Here is an 18424-nt window from a genome sequence, read left to right as displayed (position 1 = left end):
TTCAAATGAAAAAGTTCTCAACTTCAGTTGAGCTATAATCTGAGAATGTCTGTATGTATGTATGTCTGTATGTATGTATGTATGTATGTCCGTCCGAAAACTTTAGGGCAGGCTGGACACTTCAAAAAAGGTCAGATTTGGCTGAAATTTGGCACACTTGTTCCTTGGGTGAATATCTGGGGTTGCTTTTTTCATTTTTTGAAAATTTTGATTTTTGGGGCCTGGGGACGAGTTTTTCACCAAAACGAGGCTGGCAGCCTGGACACTACAAAAAAGGTCGGATTTGGCTGAAATTTGGTACACTTGTTCCTTGGGTGAATATCTGGGGTTGTTTTTTTCATTTTTTGAAAATTTTGATTTTTGGGGCCTGGGGACGAGTTTTTCACCAAAAAGGTTTGAGGAACTTTCTCCTAAGTTATTTATTTGAAAGGCTCCAAAACGGACAAAGTATATTTGCTACCTAATACTAAATATTTGAAATGTTACAATTGGGCCTTCTAATAACGGGAAAATCTGAAGTTGAGCCCAGTGCGGTGCGCACGTTCGACTATGTTATTCATAATCTTACAGAAGAAATTTCTTATAGCTTTACTAATGAAAACAATGTTTTTCATTTTTTTTTAAATTGTCATTCACCAATGTTTTACAGACCCTCTTGATAATTAAAAGTTTTTAGTCGTGAAGGATAAATGCAGCAGCAGAATCAATGGCTAAGAGGAAATCCAAATTTCACGAGTTTGTAATTAAAAAAGTTAAATTTCATTTCAAATTTCATTGAATTTGTTTTAAAATTCGACCCTTGCAGTGCAATCTCACTGAAACACACCCTTACAGTGCATTTTGGGATGCTGAAAAATCCCACCCTTAAGCGCGGCACATGATGTAGGCCAGATTATATGAGTGCCCCCCCCCCCCCCCCCGGGGATGAGACGAGATCCATTATTTCTGACATCGGTGTAAGAAATTAATTTGGACTAAAAAAAGGCCTGTAAACTTGGCAATCCTTCATCAAATGACAAGATTTTTCAATTAATATTTTCTTCAATGTGAACTCAATTGCTTGATATTCTCCTCCAAAATTCTCCAAAAGTTCTCTAAAAATTTTGATATTCTCCTCCAAAAGTTCTCTAAAAATTCTGAAATCGCGTGTGCTTATAAATAACTTTCCATTTTCTAGCTTAAGAAAATATTATTTTCGAAACAAAATTTAACGGATAACGAAATGGAACATAAACTTGTTTTGTGGGGCTAAGTTTTATCTAATTATCTCGTATATAAGAAGGCTTAATATCTTCAATATTGATAGTTAGAATGTTCAGAGCAAACTTGAGTTCTATTAAAGAGTCTTATTTCATCGGGCGAGCTTAGAATTTCTTTTGATAAATTTTATAAAAGAAATCAAAAGACTTTAACGACCAATTACACCGACAGATTAAACTCCTGTTTTTCTTTATACCTCCATGGATAGAACAAGACTTTTTCAAATGTGCGTTATCCAGCTTCGCTATTACATATCCCTGGTGTTACTGTTCTAATTACTAGAGTTACTTTTCAAAGTCTAGGATGTTACCTGCTTTTAAAAGGTTTCTAGCTGATTATTCCCCGCCCAATATCAAAATCTTTTATTATTTTTGGTTCATGAAAACGAGGCTAAAGTAAGGACTTATTTTTTAGAAATTTTATTCAAAAAAGTTACAGATTTTCATAAAAAATATAAATAAAACAAAAAAGGAGAAAAACTTAAAAAAAAAACATAAAGAAAGAAGAACGACTAAATTTACTGCAAAGAGTCATAAAGAAAAATCTTGGTTAGACCAAAATCTACCTGGATTTTTTTCGTTCTCAGAAATTAATTTTTTTAGTCTGGACAAAAACAGAAGAAGGGTAAAAAAATTATGTTCACAAAAAATAAGTATACACAATACAAACGAAAACTAAGAAAGAATAAAAAGAATAACATATCTACTAGCAGTTGTAAAAATGATAAATATTAAATTGTCCGGGACAAATTATCACCCTAAATAAATTTCGAAAAATAAACAAACAAGTAACAAAAATGACTAAAAAATAAAAGCACTCGTTAAATTCGTTATTAAATACAAAGAGAGCTCCAAAAAAAAACTTCAATAAAAGCTCCAATAGCCTGCTGTGTTTGAGACAGATATCTCAATTAAAATTCAAAATTCAACAAATTTTGTTGAATCTTATTTAATTTTTTTTCCAGCCGGCAATGTTGATCATAAATGTAAAATATTTGTCTATTCTAAATGTTCTAGCTACTAAGTTCAATGTGCTTCTATATGCTAGTAAAAGAATAGTTTAAAAACTAGGCGAGGTTTAGCAAAGTGCGTTGACAACTTTTTCTAAAGAGTAACAAATCAATCAATTTCCTGGAAGTTCAAGAATGTTTTGTGTTTATCTATTGCATAAAAAATTGCATTTAAAAAAATACGTGACAATAAAAATAAAAACGTGCTTCTAAAAACGAAAAATATTCCTTGCCTTCGATAGTCAATATTTTCAAATCGGATCCAGGCTTTCATCATAAGCCTTCGGGCTGGACGTTCGCTGTTAATATGTCCAAACGTACTCAAATTCAGAAAAAAAGTGTTAATCTATTTTAACATCGTTAATTGCGGACTTCAAATCGGCGAAAGAGGGTCGCTCACTGGCCTCTTTGAGCCAGCAACTTTCCATAATATGAAATATAGAGTCTGGACAGTCTTTTGGTTTAGTCAACCTCAAATCTAAACAAACACCTTTCAAGACAGCGTCATTATCAAAATTTGCATACGGTCGATCGCCATTACTAAAGATCTCCCACACTGTGATGCCGAAGCTCCAAACATCGCTCTTCTCCGAATAATTCTCTTCTTGGATGCATTCAGGGCTTAACCATCGAAGAGGGACGGGGTAATCATTCAAACTAAAATAATCATCTTTGTATGTATCTTCACAAAGACTGAGGAAGGAGATTGAAACGCTCTTGTTGGCTCGAACCACGCAGTTTCGTGCAGCCAAGTCACGGTGCATGTAGTGTTGTGCAATGAGGTAATCCATTCCATTGGCTACACACATACTCATGTCCAGTCGCTCATGTATACTCAAATTCTTGTTGCGATCCAAATAACCCTTCAAGTCACCCTGTGAGATCAAGAAAAAAATATTTTTTCGTTGAAAAATGATCCATTCGAAAATTTGAGTTCCCTCGCAGTGCAGTTTGTAAGGGTAAGAATTCGACCCTCTAAAGTAGGCTAAGAAAATAAATTCAAAAAAGTAACCTTTAGTTGAAAAAAAAATTGAAATTTAAGTTCCCTCACAGACAATTACCCCTATTGTTCAACCAACCCAGCGTAGTTTGTATGGGTTAAGAATTCAACCCTAAGTAGGCTATAAAAATAAACACAAAAATACCTCTTCTCCGAAGTCAGTGATGAGGAGCCATGGGTCAGGAGGTGATGCATTCATGCAGACACCAAGAAGTTTGACAACATTGATGTGATCTAACTGTGTAAACATTTCCATCTCAATGTTGAATTCATCTTTATGCTCTTTCTCGTCCGAATTGAATTCTTTGACCGCCACTAAAGTGCGCTTTTCGCTCGGGCGGATATCAACGGCGTTCGCTTTGTAAACGCGCCCCATTTTGCCGTGGCCGAGAGTACCGATTTCTTCTAATCCACTACGTTTGTATTCCCACTGACTGAACTTCTTCATATCATCCAATGGGATGTCTTTATTTCCATTCCCAATGAGCGGGTCTTTTCCTTCACCATCAACTTCTGTAATTATGCCTGAAGGGAACATTGAAAAATCTTTATGACTTTGGTCAATCCGGCAAAAATTTGAATCTGAAAAAACTTGGAATCTGATTTAATATAGTTTAATAGTTTAATTTAATAAGCTGTGTTCTATTTTTCCAAAGCAAAAAAATAGCTTAAAACCCTCTTTTCTTTTCAATTCCCTCTTACCTATGAAAAAAGGTTCAGTCGGTCTAGCACGCTAGACGTTAAATTCAAACATAGTAGAAAAAAGAAAAAAATAATGTAATTATATACAATACAAACTGATTTAAACCCGTAACAGTTATCGTATCGTATTATCATATAACACCGTTATTACTGTATTACGCATTATAAACGATTCGGATTATAAGAAATATTTCAAAACATTACAAAAACATAATAAAGAGAGTACCCGTGAGACGTTAAACTAAAGAATCTCTTACCTTTCAACAGTCTGGCTCTGCGTGCCCGACAGTAAATCATTAGCCCGATAACGAGAAGGATGTAGACACCGGCACACCCGACAGCGATACCGATCGTTCGGTGCATAGGTGATGAAGCTCCTGCTTTCTCGTTTTCACCTACAAAGAGAGAAGGAAAATTGTCCTTGAGTAAGGAGATATTCAGAATGAAATGGAACAAGAGACCGGGCATATAAATCCTAGAAAATTTTTTAGTTTGGCGAGAACCAGGGGGGGGGTTGATAGTAAAATCTCAGACATAATGACGTTTACTACGGTGGCAGTGTGGCGAAAAATCGAAACAAAATTTTACTACCTGGGTAGTTAAAACTGGTAAAATTAGCAAATTTTAGCTATTTTTGTAATTCTTTTAATTCTTTGGTTGACTTTTCTGAAAAAAATCGGAACATTTTTATAATTTGAAAAAATTTTCTGTTGGAAAGTTGTTTGCTGCAAACAAAAAATTCTCAATTTTTTTTGTCAATATAAAAAAGACTTTAATTCTAAGGGCAAAACATCAAGTGAAAAATGTGTCACACTGTGTCACAGAAATAATCATTTTTTAGCTTTTTCCTGTAAAATTAGTCCGAAAAGCAACCAAAAAATAGGTGGTCTCCATGACAAATTGTCCCAAAAACTTTTACTACAATGGGTAGTAAAATACCTCTTCCAAGAGTCTGGGTGGTGGTATGTAAAAATTCGTAAAAATCCTTTTACTACTCATATATGTCTTGGATTTTACTACAGACCACCCCCCCCTGCGAGAACTAATTTTGACGAATGACAGGCTGACTCTGTTGTATTTGCCTTATTTTGAGCAATTTTGATAGATTTCATGCGTTATTTTTTGGCAAAATACAAAAAAAAATTTGATTTGCCGAGAATTTATTTTGGCGGGAACTAATTTTGCTAGTAAAACTCACTTTTAACAGTCAACTCAAATTGTGAAGTCTTTGAACCTCCAGGATCATTCTTCAAGATACACATGTATTTTCCTTGGTCTTCTTTTCTCAATTTGGGGATGTACAATGTTCCATTTTTATGTGTGGTGAAATATGTCGAGTTAAGTTCCCCTCCACCTTTACCAATACGAAAATAGAAAACCCAGGGCTCGGGGTAACCGCTACCCACACAATCAATCCACAAAGGTTTTGAGACGAAGCCGGTGATATTAGACGGTCTCTTGATGAACTTGAGGCCCTCTAGAAGATAAAAAACAAAGGGATGATAAGCAATTAGAGCAAGTGGAATTCTGATTCCGAAAATCAAAATCTATTTAGAGGTGAAGACTTAAGTCCTTTTCCTTACAAGATATCCAACGATATCTGGAACGAGCGAAACCTCCTATTCATGATATGCACCACTGGAGAGTCTTCTGAGAACTTTAAAAATTTTCCACCCAATACGTCACTTAAACAATAGAAAAAGTGACGTATTGGGTGGAACAAAACAGAAAAGTTGTATAATTTTGTGAAGTCATTACAGTGGTGCATATCATGAATTTCAAAGCGATTATTTTTACCATTTGAACAAATTTGAGAAAGGGACACGCGATAAAAGAACACAGCACTTACTGTACATGGTCAAATTAACAGTGGCTTCGTCAGAATTCAAAGGCCCTACGATCTTGCATGTGTAAACTCCTGAGTCTGATAATTGAGGTTTCGTTATGACCAAAGTCGATCCATCTACATTCATGTGAGATGGGAGAGCTCCTGTATCTTTGCGAATCCATGAAATTGATTTGGGATTGACTCCTTGGTATGGACATGCAACAGTATGTGGTTTGGTTGAGTCAATGTCGATAGAGGCTTTTGGCTTCAAATCGATCTTGATGAGGGCTGAGAGCAAAATAGATATTTTACTGTAAACTGAATTCAAATAACCATCTTTTAAACAGAGGTTTCACAGATTTACAGCTTTTGGTCTCATCTAAATAAAATTGGTATTTGTTATATACAAACTACTTGAACTGCCTATATATCACGTGACCAAAACCCTGGAGGTTATCCCTATAAGGTTGAAACGATTTGATGGGTACGTGACATGCCATTGAAAACAATAAAAAATCAATTTCCTTTCATTCTTAACCAACTTTGTTCAATTGTACGAAAATCATCCCATTCAAAAGTATCTTACTGATGACATGTAGCTTGACCACAGCTTCTTCTGTAGTGGCACCAAGAAATCTCGTGCAAACATAATCAGCTTTGTCTTCTGGTTTAACCTTGGTAATAGTCAACACTCCATCATCAGTCTTTACGAAACGTACATCTGACATGAGGTCGACATCTTCATCTAATGTTTTACACCCTTTGTCATCACATTGTTTGTTTCTTTTGAACCATTTCAATGGTAGGGGTGGTTTGGTACCAGAGATACATTTGAATTCCACCTTATCACCTTCAGTAGCGTTTATCTTCTCAGGTTTGACTGAAAACGGACCCTCTGAAAAACAAACAATGTTCATAATGCTAAGGAACACACCATCAGAACCATTGAATTCACAAAATGAGACACGTTTTCCTCAAACACACTCGTCTTTACGAGAGAGTCATTCTATTTCAATGTTTAATTATAAAAGACAAGGTCTTCTAAAAGCGTCGTTCAATTTAAAATCCTTTCTGTCGTTGAATATCCATGAATCTGGAAAGTTCAGTGGTGCGATATAACTTAAGTTCCTAGCGGAGGGAGGGACTATATTAATGTTTAGTAGTGTTTAGTAGTAAATGTTCGTAGTGTACCCCGTGTTTATGTTTCAATAAAGAAAAAACAAGAGTCGTTCTTACTTTCATAAACGGTAAGGGAAGCCGTTGTTGTTCGATTTTTATATCCCATTGAAACACAAGTATAATTTGCTGTATCACTAAGCTGCGTTTTGGAAATCTTCAGAGTGAAGGTGGATTGATCAACCCTGGGATCGGAGAATGTCTTTCCATCTTTCAACCATAATGGTTTTGGATTTGGTTTTCCAAGTGGAGGTATACATTGCATTTCTACTTCCACACCGCTGTATGTTTTTCTTGGTTCAAGCGGGTTCGCCTGTTGTATATCTGTTTGAATAAAGAAAGTTTATAATACTTTATATCATAATTCCAGTACAATGTACATGTCATGTTCATCAGGTGAAATTCAAAAATAAGTTCATAATGCACCTTTAACTCTTTGGTAAAAAGATCTTTTCAATAATTATTCAAATATCGAAGGTTGAAGAAGTTGACTTACACATAATTTCAACTTTGAACTCAGCAAATCTAAATTCTGTTTTATGTTTAGCAAAACAACTGTAGGTACCAGCATGCCGTCTTTTTACTTTTGTGATCTTTAAAGTGTTATTACTCATATAAAAGAATTCTGGTTCTTTTCCTGAAGTGGGTTGAAGTGGGACAGCTTCACCTCCTTTTTCCCAGTACACATTCACACCATCTGTTGGATTGGTGACGCAATCCACAAGAAGAGTAGAATCCACAGCAGCCACGGCAGAGGACTTGGATAGTTGAACAGTCAAAGCATTGGCTATAAATATGAAAATCATATAAAATCAATGGATCTTTAAAACTCAAGACAAAAACTTAGTACACAGTTTCAATTAATTATGCCTCAATGTGCTATTGTTTCTATTTCTATTTCTATTTCTATTCGATAATTTACAGGAGGTTAAAAAACCTATTCTCACAAATATTATCTAGAAAAGAATATAAATATAAGGTAAATAAATAGTGATAAAAAATATATGTATCTGGCTTAAAAAAAATAAACTTAAAATTAAAAATTGCATATAAAAACAAGATTTATTTACTAAAAATAAATATAAAAACATCTTAAAAGGTATATAAAGCTTAGTGAGTAGAGAGATTCCAACTGATTTCAAGCTTTGAGTTCTAGATTTTGGATAGCTGTTGACAAAAATAATTCAAAATTAGATCCACAGATTTAGGACTGAAGATAAGGGATAAAATTAGCATAAAATGGAGTCAATGGTTTTTGTTTTTAATGCTGAATTTTTTATTATTCAACATGGCATTATGATTAGGAAAAAACCTATAAGCTTTTAAATTACAATTAGGAATAATTAAAAAATCACTGTCTGCTACCCTTTTTTGGAAAGCCCACTTTGGACATAAAAATTAGACAGCTATTCTTTTTTTTTTTTAAAGCCTTTTCATTAAATTTTGGAAGAATGAAAAAGCCAACCTCAGGACCACAGTTGATCGCAATTTGGGTCAAGCTGAAAATTTGCTCATATCATAAGCCTTGATAAAAAAGACATGGGGATTGTCTAAAGGTCGTTACCCATTCAGCATTTTATGGTCGTCGAAAAAGGCGCACATCTCAGGCGTTTTGGTCGCTGAACACTTTTCCTATTCCGATGATCCAAAATAAAGGGGAGATATGCTGCACATTTTTTCTTTTTTCTATTGTTGATGTCTTTTTGCACATAGTACAAGAGAGTTAAATGTCTCTTCTGATTGACTATTTAAAAAAGAACAATAGGGAAGCGGCACAGCCTAGCGAAAAAAGTTGAAAAGTTTAAACTCTTGGTGCAGGAGATTCAAGGGGCAAGTTTTTTTTGTCAATTCTACACCCAATTAGGGGATGCAAATTATCACAGCTCAGTTTCCCATTTTTAGCGCGGTCCGAGGATTGAGTCGAGAACTCACGCATAGCGCCTGAGCTCCCGCGCGGTGCGCGCCGCGGGGATAAAAAACTTCAATCTGTCAATCATTTTCTCAAGCGAAGTGTACGCGAAGTGATTCTAGCTTTACGATAGTGCCGCGGATCATCAATAGATAGTATTCAATTATCATTATCCCTTTATTTTCATTCCTAGAACTTTTGCAAAAAAAAGGAAAAATAGAAAAGTTGTATTTTTTACTGCTCTATTCACATACTGAATTTGAAAGATCTTCTATGTGGCGTTTTTTTGCAAACTTCAAAAAACTGATTTTTGTCCCGCCTTTGCGGGATTTTTGCTCAAGTGCTTGAGTGCAGCATAGGGTACAAAGTCCAAATATGCGTTTCCCGTAATTTTTGTATGAAGAGTTAGGTCTACACTGATTGATTGACTGATTATTCATCGATTTTCTCTAAAATGATTGATTTATCACAAAACTGACCATTGATCGATACTAAAGATTTTGGAATAGGCTTGATAATTTCTATTGAATACCACGGACAGTATGGGGTAAATATAATGTCTGGGGATGGAAAACTATTGTTCCCCGAACAATTGACTTGTGTCTACACATGCGTCTGTAGAGACACGCTGCGCCGCGAACATCAAAATTTACCGCACAATAGACCTTTTCGCCTTTCCGTCCGCCATCTTGAATTGTATGCAAAAATAGAGGAACGAAAAAGCCGTGGTTGGATTTAGTTGGAAAATATGCAAAACATTTGCAAGTTTACACAAAGATTAAAAAGACAACAAAGCATCTTATAAATAAATATTATAATCATTAGAACAATAAAAGATGGAATTTCTTAATCCAAAAGGAAATATTTACAGAACAACAAAAGACTTTAAGGAATTTGTTCTTAAAGACATCGCATATTCTGTTTTCATGCCATTAAAAAATTCCACAAACGGAGTACACACATCAAACTTTCAAAACACGCAAACTGAAAGCAGTAATTATGACGTCACACTTTATCAATGTTTTGATTTGATCATTTGGCGGCTCTATTCCCAGGAGAATAATTTGCCGTCAGCCGAATAAGGATTGTTTTTTACCTTCGTGTGTGATTTTTCAGTTTGAGTTTCTGTCTAATGTTATGGTCTTTTGAAGTGCTTGTTATAAGAGATGAGTGAATATAATTGTTTTTAGTTTTCAAGAGAAGCAAATTTAATCTTTCTTCTACAAGATTACACTTTAATATAATGCCAATTATGCATGTAAGTTTTTATTTAATACTTTCTTTTTGCATATGTTTTGCATACTTTCTAAGGGAATTTCACCACGGCAATTCGGCAACCATAATTTTTGCATACAATTCAATATGGCTGATGGAAAGGCGAAAAGGTCTATCACCTATCTACACTGCACTACCGTTTGAGTATGCCGTGCAGCCAACACGCCACATGAAAATGGCTAGCTACGGCAGTGTCAGTAAGGCATTATTCTCAATGCACCTAGTCCAGGGCCTTCAGCAGCCAGGGGCACTAAGTTTCAAAATAAATGTTGAAATCCCAGGACATTTCTAAAATCTAAACCAATCAACTGTGTTTTACTTTCTATTAGCAGCTATATTTAATTGTATCAATAAGTGAATTCCTGGTGGGGTAACTAGTGGTAGTGGCTACCTATAGCAGTACCTAGTCCTAAAGACCAAGAGTAAGGCCTAAAATCCTGGAGCTGTCTAGTCTCTAGTGAAAAGACTTGTATACAACATTGTGGTTGGAAAAAGCAAAAAGGCCTCATCTTAATCCAACTTAGTACACTTAACAATTAAAATTTCTATCATGTTTGAAATGAGATTATCAACAAGATTCTAATTCTACCATCATAAACAAACAAATAAAACATACCATTTGAAAATAGTGCCACAAGAAAAATGCTTGTGATAAACATGACTGCTTCGTTCGTTGTTTTTGTATGTTCTTTCTCGTTAAAATATTGTTCAGTTGAGAAGTATTTCTTTCCTTATTGAGTCATTTCTTTAATAACATTGGTCACTATAAATTATTCATTTCAAATTTGCCACAGAATTAATACCTCACTCAAAACTGACCGCCATGTCCGCCATGCTACTTGAACAATGTTTTGGTCGCAAAAGAGCTCTGCAACGGAGAGACAAATCAAAAGTGATCACGTGGTTTAATAGCATATCCGTGTCGTGAATGTATATAAATCGGATATAAATATTTCAATTATACCTTTTATTAGTTCATCACAGGGAGATTCCGACATTTTATTGTTTTATTTTTTTAGCACTTTATCAATAAATTATATAGATGGCCTCTTGATGATAAACAATCAAAAATAATCAAATGATTGAAATATTTTGATAACTTCTTTTTTATAAGCGTACATTCATATTAATGAAGCGCAATTAAAAGCACTCCATCGTTTCGCACTTTAGCGAGAGGAGTTTTCTCTCGAGACCTTTCAGAAGCCAGATATGCCGCCTTTGATCTTTCCGACAAGAGACAGCAACACACAGATGTATGGTGGCCCATAAGTGCCAAGTAATTTTTTATTGAAAAACTAAGAAAAATATTTTTTTTATAAATTTATCAATTTAAAAGTAATTTCGTTTTCAAAATGACTTTAAAAACAAGTTAAAATACGACCCAGCAAGGCCACACAAATGATTTAAATTTTATTTTAATTCTCATTTACTTTTCGATATCATTTTAAAAAGCATTTCGTTTTTTTATTTTTAAAATCACTTTTCTCACGTAGCCCATCAGTGCCAAAGACAGCTTTGTCTCCAGACCCCTACAGGCTTAAAAGATTGAAGTTACTATGGTTACTTATTGGTTTGTTTACAGTTCACGGCCCATCAAGGCCAAAACAACTTAGTGCTTAAACCCCAAACATTTTTACAAATGTGTAGGAGAGTATAAAATGATATCCTTTACTCCAGTGCTCTATGGTACCATAAATGAGAGATTTTTTGTCCGTCACAGTGCTTTTTCTTTCTATTGTTCATTGTTTGGCTGGTGGGTTGAATTGTCTTGAAAATTTTACTTCTTTTTGCAGACAAAATTATTCATCAAACAATGGGGAACATGAAGAGCCTTTGTTTTGATGTGTAAATAAAGAGTCGAATTTTTTCTTAATATGCAGCATGCGAGCATGAAAGGAAAAATATTGAGAAGAGAGGAAATACACTTTTTTTATATAAGAACAATTTTATAAGAACAATGAGGCTCAAAAATGCCAAAAAGTAAGAACAATTTAAGAACAGTGGAGAGGCTGAAGCTAGAGAGTTATAGCAAAAAGAATCCCTGGTTGCCCTGGTTTCTAAAATCCTCTAAATAGTAAAGTAAATAGCCAAAACTTGTTTTTACCTTGGAAAAAATAAGAACAAAATAAGAACAATTCAAGGCTCAAAGTGCCAAAAAATTAAGAACAGCCGAGCCTCAGCAAAAATTTACTGGTTCTTATAAAAAAAAAAAAAAAAAAAAAGAGTGTAATAAGAGGGAAGTTTTATTTACTTCCAACCCCTTTCATGTTGCCGCCATATGCCTTAATATTTTTGGCTCCGAGGAAACCCCAATGTGACCCCCCCCCCTCCCATAAAACAAACAACTGGTTCGTTCTATTATCAAAAGAAACTTTATCTGTTGAAATTTACTCATTTCTATGAGTGGCCTCAATGGGCTGTCAGATCAATTCATTTAAAAAAATTTAAAATTGATTTTAAAATGACATGGCCTCGATGGGCTGAGTTGGAAATCGTTTTTGAAAACAAACCCGTTTTTAATTTGAAACGGAAATAGAAAGTAAATCAATTTTGAAATCAAAATTTAGTTCAAAACTTAAATTAAAAGTTATTGCAAAAATGAATGTGAAAAATAAATTATTTTGAATTTTTTTTATAGAAATGTCAAAACAATTTAACTTGGCTCTCATGGGCCACCATACAGATGCTCTTCGGCTCGCTTCGGTTCTTTTTCCAGGTCAGAGCGCAAATTTTCCCGAGGAAACTTCCGAAGAAAGAAAGGTGAGGAAAAGGACTTTCTGATGCCGAGATATCGATTAGATTACCCAGAGAGTCCGCACGCGCATACAAAATAAAACACCGGTGGACAGCTGAGCTCTATTAGTTGTAAAACTGAACAACATGCTTTAACATGAAAATACCTTATCGGGGAAAACTTCGTCGGGGAAAAATTCGTTTCTTGCTGGTAGTTGGTAAACGCATTAAGGCCGGGGAAAATTTTCGTCGGGGAAAATATCGGAAAATATTCGTCACTTGTCCAAAATTTCGTCACTTTTTTTCCCTGACGAAGTTTTCCCCGATAAGAAAACAGAACGCTGACTGTGAATATTTAGATTTTGTTGTTGTATACCTGTACATTTTTTTATTTGTTTATTTTTAATTATCAAAACCATAGATGATAACTTATGTTTTTTATAAGTTTCCCATTTCCGCACTAAGATTCCTTATTACTAAGATTCACAGCCAGGGGAAAATAGCGGAAAGATTCCGGACAAGGGACAAGAATCTTAGTGCGGAAATGGGAAACTTATACAAAACGAAGGGAACGAAACCCTCGAAACTTCCCTACTTTTTTTTTTTTTTTTTTTTGAATAATGAAAATATATCTTTAAAAAGATTAATAAAATAAAATACAAAAAGTATTCTTTTAGGTGAAAAAACAAAAGTGGACAAAAGTACTTCAAAAAGTATTGAAAAATTTGACTTCAAATCAAAATACTGTTGGAATAACAAGAAGAAAAAAAACAACCTCCCTCTACTCCCGCCCAAAACACCCGTCTTCTAATTTTGCCCATTTTATCGTATCTTGGTCACTTTCACTAGGAATTTTATAAAATATGACTTTAAAAAGGATTCAGTTTGAAATTGACCACGAAAATAAAATTCAAAATGGCAGAGAAGTACCGTGCGATAAAAATAACAAAAATTGATCAAGCAGGCAGAAATTTCTACATTGACTCTTGACTTTTTATCAAGATAGAATACTGCGGCAATAACGCAAGACTTTTGAAAAGTATTTTGAAAGAACTTTATTTTTATTCTTAGAATGTAGCTTGACATTATGTCAATGTTTCATTCTTCAAAGAAGCCTGGTCAAGAGAAGAACAAAAATACTACAAAATTTTTAGATTCAAGAAGGGATATCCATGGTCGCTTGAAAGCTCTAAGAGCAACACTTGGTGAGTATTTTTCTGATTAAGTGATTATTTTATTTGGTCAAGATTGCCTTTAAATGGATAGGTAGGCAAAGACTTGTGTAACTGTAAGGAGTTCTGTTAGTTGAGGAGGAGAGGGTGGTGGACATTTTTACGCAGAAAATGTAATTTATGATCAATTTTAGACCAAAATGTCCAGACGATCTTGATCGAACGGAATCAACAATCGAACCAAATTGAACGCAATCGACCGATTGAAATTCGATTGTCGAACGCAATTGAATCTCAGTCGAATATTACCGCAATTTTCAGATTCGATTGATATTCGATTGCATTTGATTGATGTTCGATTGCGTTCGATCGTCAATTCATTGACCCCCGGATTTTTCATTGCATGATTTCTACGGGAAATCGAAAGTAATTTCATTTGGCTTGTGATGTTTGAGAGCTTGGATGTTGGGAAGCTGCAAGAATAAAGCTAGACGATCTCAATCGAACGGAATTGACGATCGAACCAGTGGAACAACAATTGAACCAATTGAATATTTATTACCCAAAATTTTGACGTTCGATTGAGATTCGACTAACTGGTTCGATCGTCGATTCCGTTCGATTGAGATCGTCTGGAAATGAGGCAAAAAGTTGAACTTGCACATGAAATATCTCGAGTTAGGTAATGAAATCAGCTCACAGCTGTTTCCCTCCAGGCAAAATCGTTGATTCTGTAGAAGTCACAAAATTGTTGAGTACAAATATCGAAAAAAAAACTCAAAACGGCTGCCGAGCGAGCACTGACAAAAAAAAATCAGGAGTTTTCAATTGCCTACTACAGCAGAATGAGACAGAGAAATGCAGTAAAATAAAAAGTAAACAAACCTTGAACCTTTTGTTTGTCAAAATAAATAAAATATTCCACAAGTGTTACGCGAAAGCCAAATCGCGTATTACGAACAACCTCTAAATTGCCGAGTACAGGAGAAAAAAATCGAAATTCAAAATGGCGACCAAGCCCACAATCACCTATTGCAGTTCAATAAATCAATGAAATAATTTGAAATAAAAAGTAAACAAACCTTGAACCTTTTATGAAATAAATAAAAGTATTCATCTAAAAAGTGAAGATTACATTTCAAAGTAAAACGATTTCCAAACCAACCTAAAGACAGTGTCTACCACCCAAAAATTTCTCTGCGGGGTCACTGGCAAGGAGTTGACTTTTTTAAAGAAAATATTGTGACAATCATAGAATACATAGCTTATCAACCCATTTCCAAAAGGAATTTTTATCATACTCAATATCAGTGCGGCTGGAACTTCAATTTTTGAGGATTACGATTTTACCAGTTTTTTAGCAATTTTTGCCGCGCTAAGCAAAATCTTGCAACCTCTTTACCTTAACCTTTAGACGCTGAGAGACGTACCACGTACGTCATATATACAGGCCGAGAGACGTACCACGTACGTTTTGATACTGGGGTCCTTTCAAAGTTTAATAAAATAAAGACCAGTTTGAATTTTTCTATTCTGTAAAATTTAGCAGACAGGATAGGGGTGAAGGTTCATTCATTCAAAATTTTACGGGTCCTGCTTTTATACATCTCGAGATATCGGAACTCAATGTCGGTGTATTTTTCAAATGTCAACAAAACATCGTTTTAGTGGTGGACAGAGGGTGTTTGATGGATTTTTGGACTGAAAAGTCATGTTTATGTCTGGTTTTTTCTTGGTTTCAGCATATAAATATCATCATATGAGATAGAGAACCTTTATTGGCAGTTTCTATGTGGTTTGAAGGGGTTTTAGGGGGTATTTCCTGACATACATGCCTATCTCTAGCTCCAACAACTCAGGGCTGTTTTGCCTCAGTTTTTCCACTATTCTGGTGTTTTATTGCTTGAATTTACATGATAGAGAGTCTGTTATGATTATTGTAGTAATTTTACAGGCTTAGGGTAAGTGCAGGGCCAATTTTAGAGCAACGGGACCACTTAATTTACCTGTTGTGGCCAGAGTGTCGATTTTGGTGGAAAAGTGTGCTTCACCGAAACTTAGATTCTGAGATGAAATGAGCTTCTTCAGCCCTGAAATTTCACACAATGGTGGTTTATAACATAAACTGAAACAAAATAATTTTTCTGGGACCAATCTTTACCTTGTACCCACTTTTTTCATTCAATTTGTCAAAAAAAAGAAAAAAAGTGAAAAAATCGTAAACATGGAATTTTTACTGTTTTGATTTGAGGCTGTGTAGTCAGGTTTAAAAGGGTGATGAGGCGTCTTTTTGGTATTATCTGAAAAAATAGATCCTTAGCTTTTCAAAATGGGTTTACTTTTTACTTAAGCTTTAGCGGTTCAGATTTTATGACATTTTCCGCGAAACCTCCATTTTCATGAAAAAAACAGCGGCAGCAGCGCGCGCTGTTTTTAAAAACAGCGGTGTCTAAAGGTTAAGGAAGATCGAAATTAGAGTTTTTCAGCATTCCGAAAAAAACGCATAGCAGAAATTTTTTCATCTTTACAGGATCGATTCTCAACAACAAAATACATCTTTTGGTCTTGGGGTTTGTTTCTGACGTTTTTCCTTCAAAGAATATTGATCACTTTCCTTTTCCCCTTGAGCGCGCGAGAAAAAAATGATTAGCTTGCGTTTTCGCGCGGGCGGATAAAGATGAGGTGGCAATCTTGCACTGAGGTTGCTACTTAGTTTCCGCCCTATTTTGCGCCCACGATAGTATGGTCCAAACAGGGGGGGTACTCTAAATGATAAACTATGTCGTTTTGTAAGTGTTTATTTTCTGAGAGATACGAATAGTTTATTGAATATTATTAGCTTATTTATTTAAGTATTTTTGAGCGCAAATTTAAATATATGGTTTATAAATAAAAAACAAATGATAACAGTTCTGTTTATTCCTCAAACCCCCAGGAAAAGTTTTTTTGCAGACTTAGCTATTTTACAAATCTCGGAAAATAACTCCCATAGGAATTCCGATACCTAACCCGATTGGTTAATTTCGGAACTGCTGAAAGAAAGTCATAATGGCAGATAATTTTAAAAGTTTCTGAGGAAATGTGTGTAATTTATCGATGTTGATGGCTTGTTGATTCTTTAAAGAAAAAAGATAACAGGTATAGCTTTTTCTAATCCTGGAATATGGAGGTTCCAGCTACACTGAATATGATGCAGGTAGTATGACTGGATATGAAATGGCAGTTGGGGACAGTCTGTGAGAGAGGTTACAGAGGGATTTTAGAGCATTAAATTATTCATTGTCATTTTATTGACAAAATACACTTCAATTAACAAAATAATAAGACAATCACAATAAATGGAGTCCGCCAACTTATTTCTTTGATATGAGAATTTTATACTCAATGTGATGCAGATGACATAAGGAAAGGATATAAAAAGAGACCAACATGAAAGCCACATTCTTGCTACAGAGTGGTTTTAGAGCAAACACAAAATTATACAGGTCTTTATTTTCCTCTCGTGGCAATCTAAAATCTGGTCTGCAATATTTTAAGAGTACTCCAATAGGTACTCTATGGAGCTACTCCATGTTTTACAACGACCCCTCCTTTCTTAAATAAGGGGTTTTTTTGCGCGGTAATCTAGAAAGGCCTTTAGTGCAGTATAAACAAATGATTTCATCGGTTTAAAAAAGTCGAAACATCAAGCTATATCACGTGATCAGAATCATGATCGGAGTGAACGGTAGCCATGGTCATATGTCATATAATATTTTCACGTGTTTTAATTCAGCAAAGTTTAGTGAACTCTCTTACGTATCAATGTTTTGATTTTTCAAGCAGGGATTTCTGTAGAATGATAAAATAAAATATGGCTTGGCTGGAAAGGACAGCATAACAGCTGTGAGCTATATGCTGGTTTTCATTCTATCAAGCACAAGTTTAAAGCAAAACTAAGAAGTCATCAACAAAAGATTTTTGAATTATTTATTGACATTTGGCTGATAAAGAGAAAAGTAATACCTGAAAATAAATAAAAAAAGATTATCATATTTGCATAAATTACCCTACCTAATAAAAATTATACAAAACGGAAGCGAGTTTAGGCCGCTTGCCTACAGAGCGCAAGCCCTAATATTTTTATCTTGTGGACTTGAGAGGAAAACAAAAGTGATCTTCGTAGGAAGAATTAGCCAAAAAAAAACCATCAACAAAAAGATGTCTTGTGAGGTTGATAATAAAACAAAGGATTTATTTTCTACCATCAAAATGATCTGTCAAAGTTGAGTCTATCATTTTTAACACGGTCCCAGGATTGAGCCAAGAACACTTGTAGAACGCCTGCGAGCTCCCGCGCGCTCCCGCGCGGGTGAAAAAT

The 18424-nt window shown here is 34.8% G+C and overlaps 2 protein-coding genes across 3 annotated transcripts in view; one reads left to right on the top strand and one right to left on the bottom strand.

Annotated features, from left to right (window-relative positions):
• Positions 1 to 1880: 1880 nt before the first annotated feature.
• Positions 1881 to 11014, bottom strand: LOC136814273 (inactive tyrosine-protein kinase 7-like). Its single transcript, XM_067070795.1, has 9 exons — positions 10776 to 11014; positions 7472 to 7762; positions 7036 to 7299; positions 6386 to 6694; positions 5821 to 6087; positions 5170 to 5448; positions 4229 to 4366; positions 3415 to 3794; positions 1881 to 3144 (listed from the first exon to the last, which is right to left on the bottom strand). The coding sequence occupies exons 1-9, from the start codon at positions 10816 to 10818 to the stop codon at positions 2611 to 2613; spliced, it is 2505 nt and encodes an 834-aa protein (XP_066926896.1). The 5' UTR covers positions 10819 to 11014; the 3' UTR covers positions 1881 to 2610.
• Positions 11015 to 13796: 2782 nt separating this feature from the next.
• The window catches only part of LOC136814266 (ral GTPase-activating protein subunit alpha-1-like), a 35814-nt gene continuing 31186 nt past the window's right edge, over positions 13797 to 18424 (top strand). For both annotated transcript variants that reach the window (XM_067070784.1, XM_067070785.1), the window contains exon 1: positions 13797 to 14097. In XM_067070784.1, the coding sequence (XP_066926885.1) occupies positions 13980 to 14097 (118 nt within the window). In that variant the 5' untranslated portion in view covers positions 13797 to 13979. The remainder of the gene's footprint in view (positions 14098 to 18424) is intronic.

This window comes from Clytia hemisphaerica, unplaced genomic scaffold (genome assembly GCF_902728285.1).
Source record: "Clytia hemisphaerica strain Z4C2 unplaced genomic scaffold, Clytia hemisphaerica genome assembly, whole genome shotgun sequence".
Classification (NCBI taxonomy): Eukaryota; Metazoa; Cnidaria; class Hydrozoa; order Leptothecata; family Clytiidae; genus Clytia; species Clytia hemisphaerica.
The sequence above is the reverse complement of the archived record's forward strand: the minus strand, read 5'-3'. Positions and strand labels throughout refer to the sequence as shown.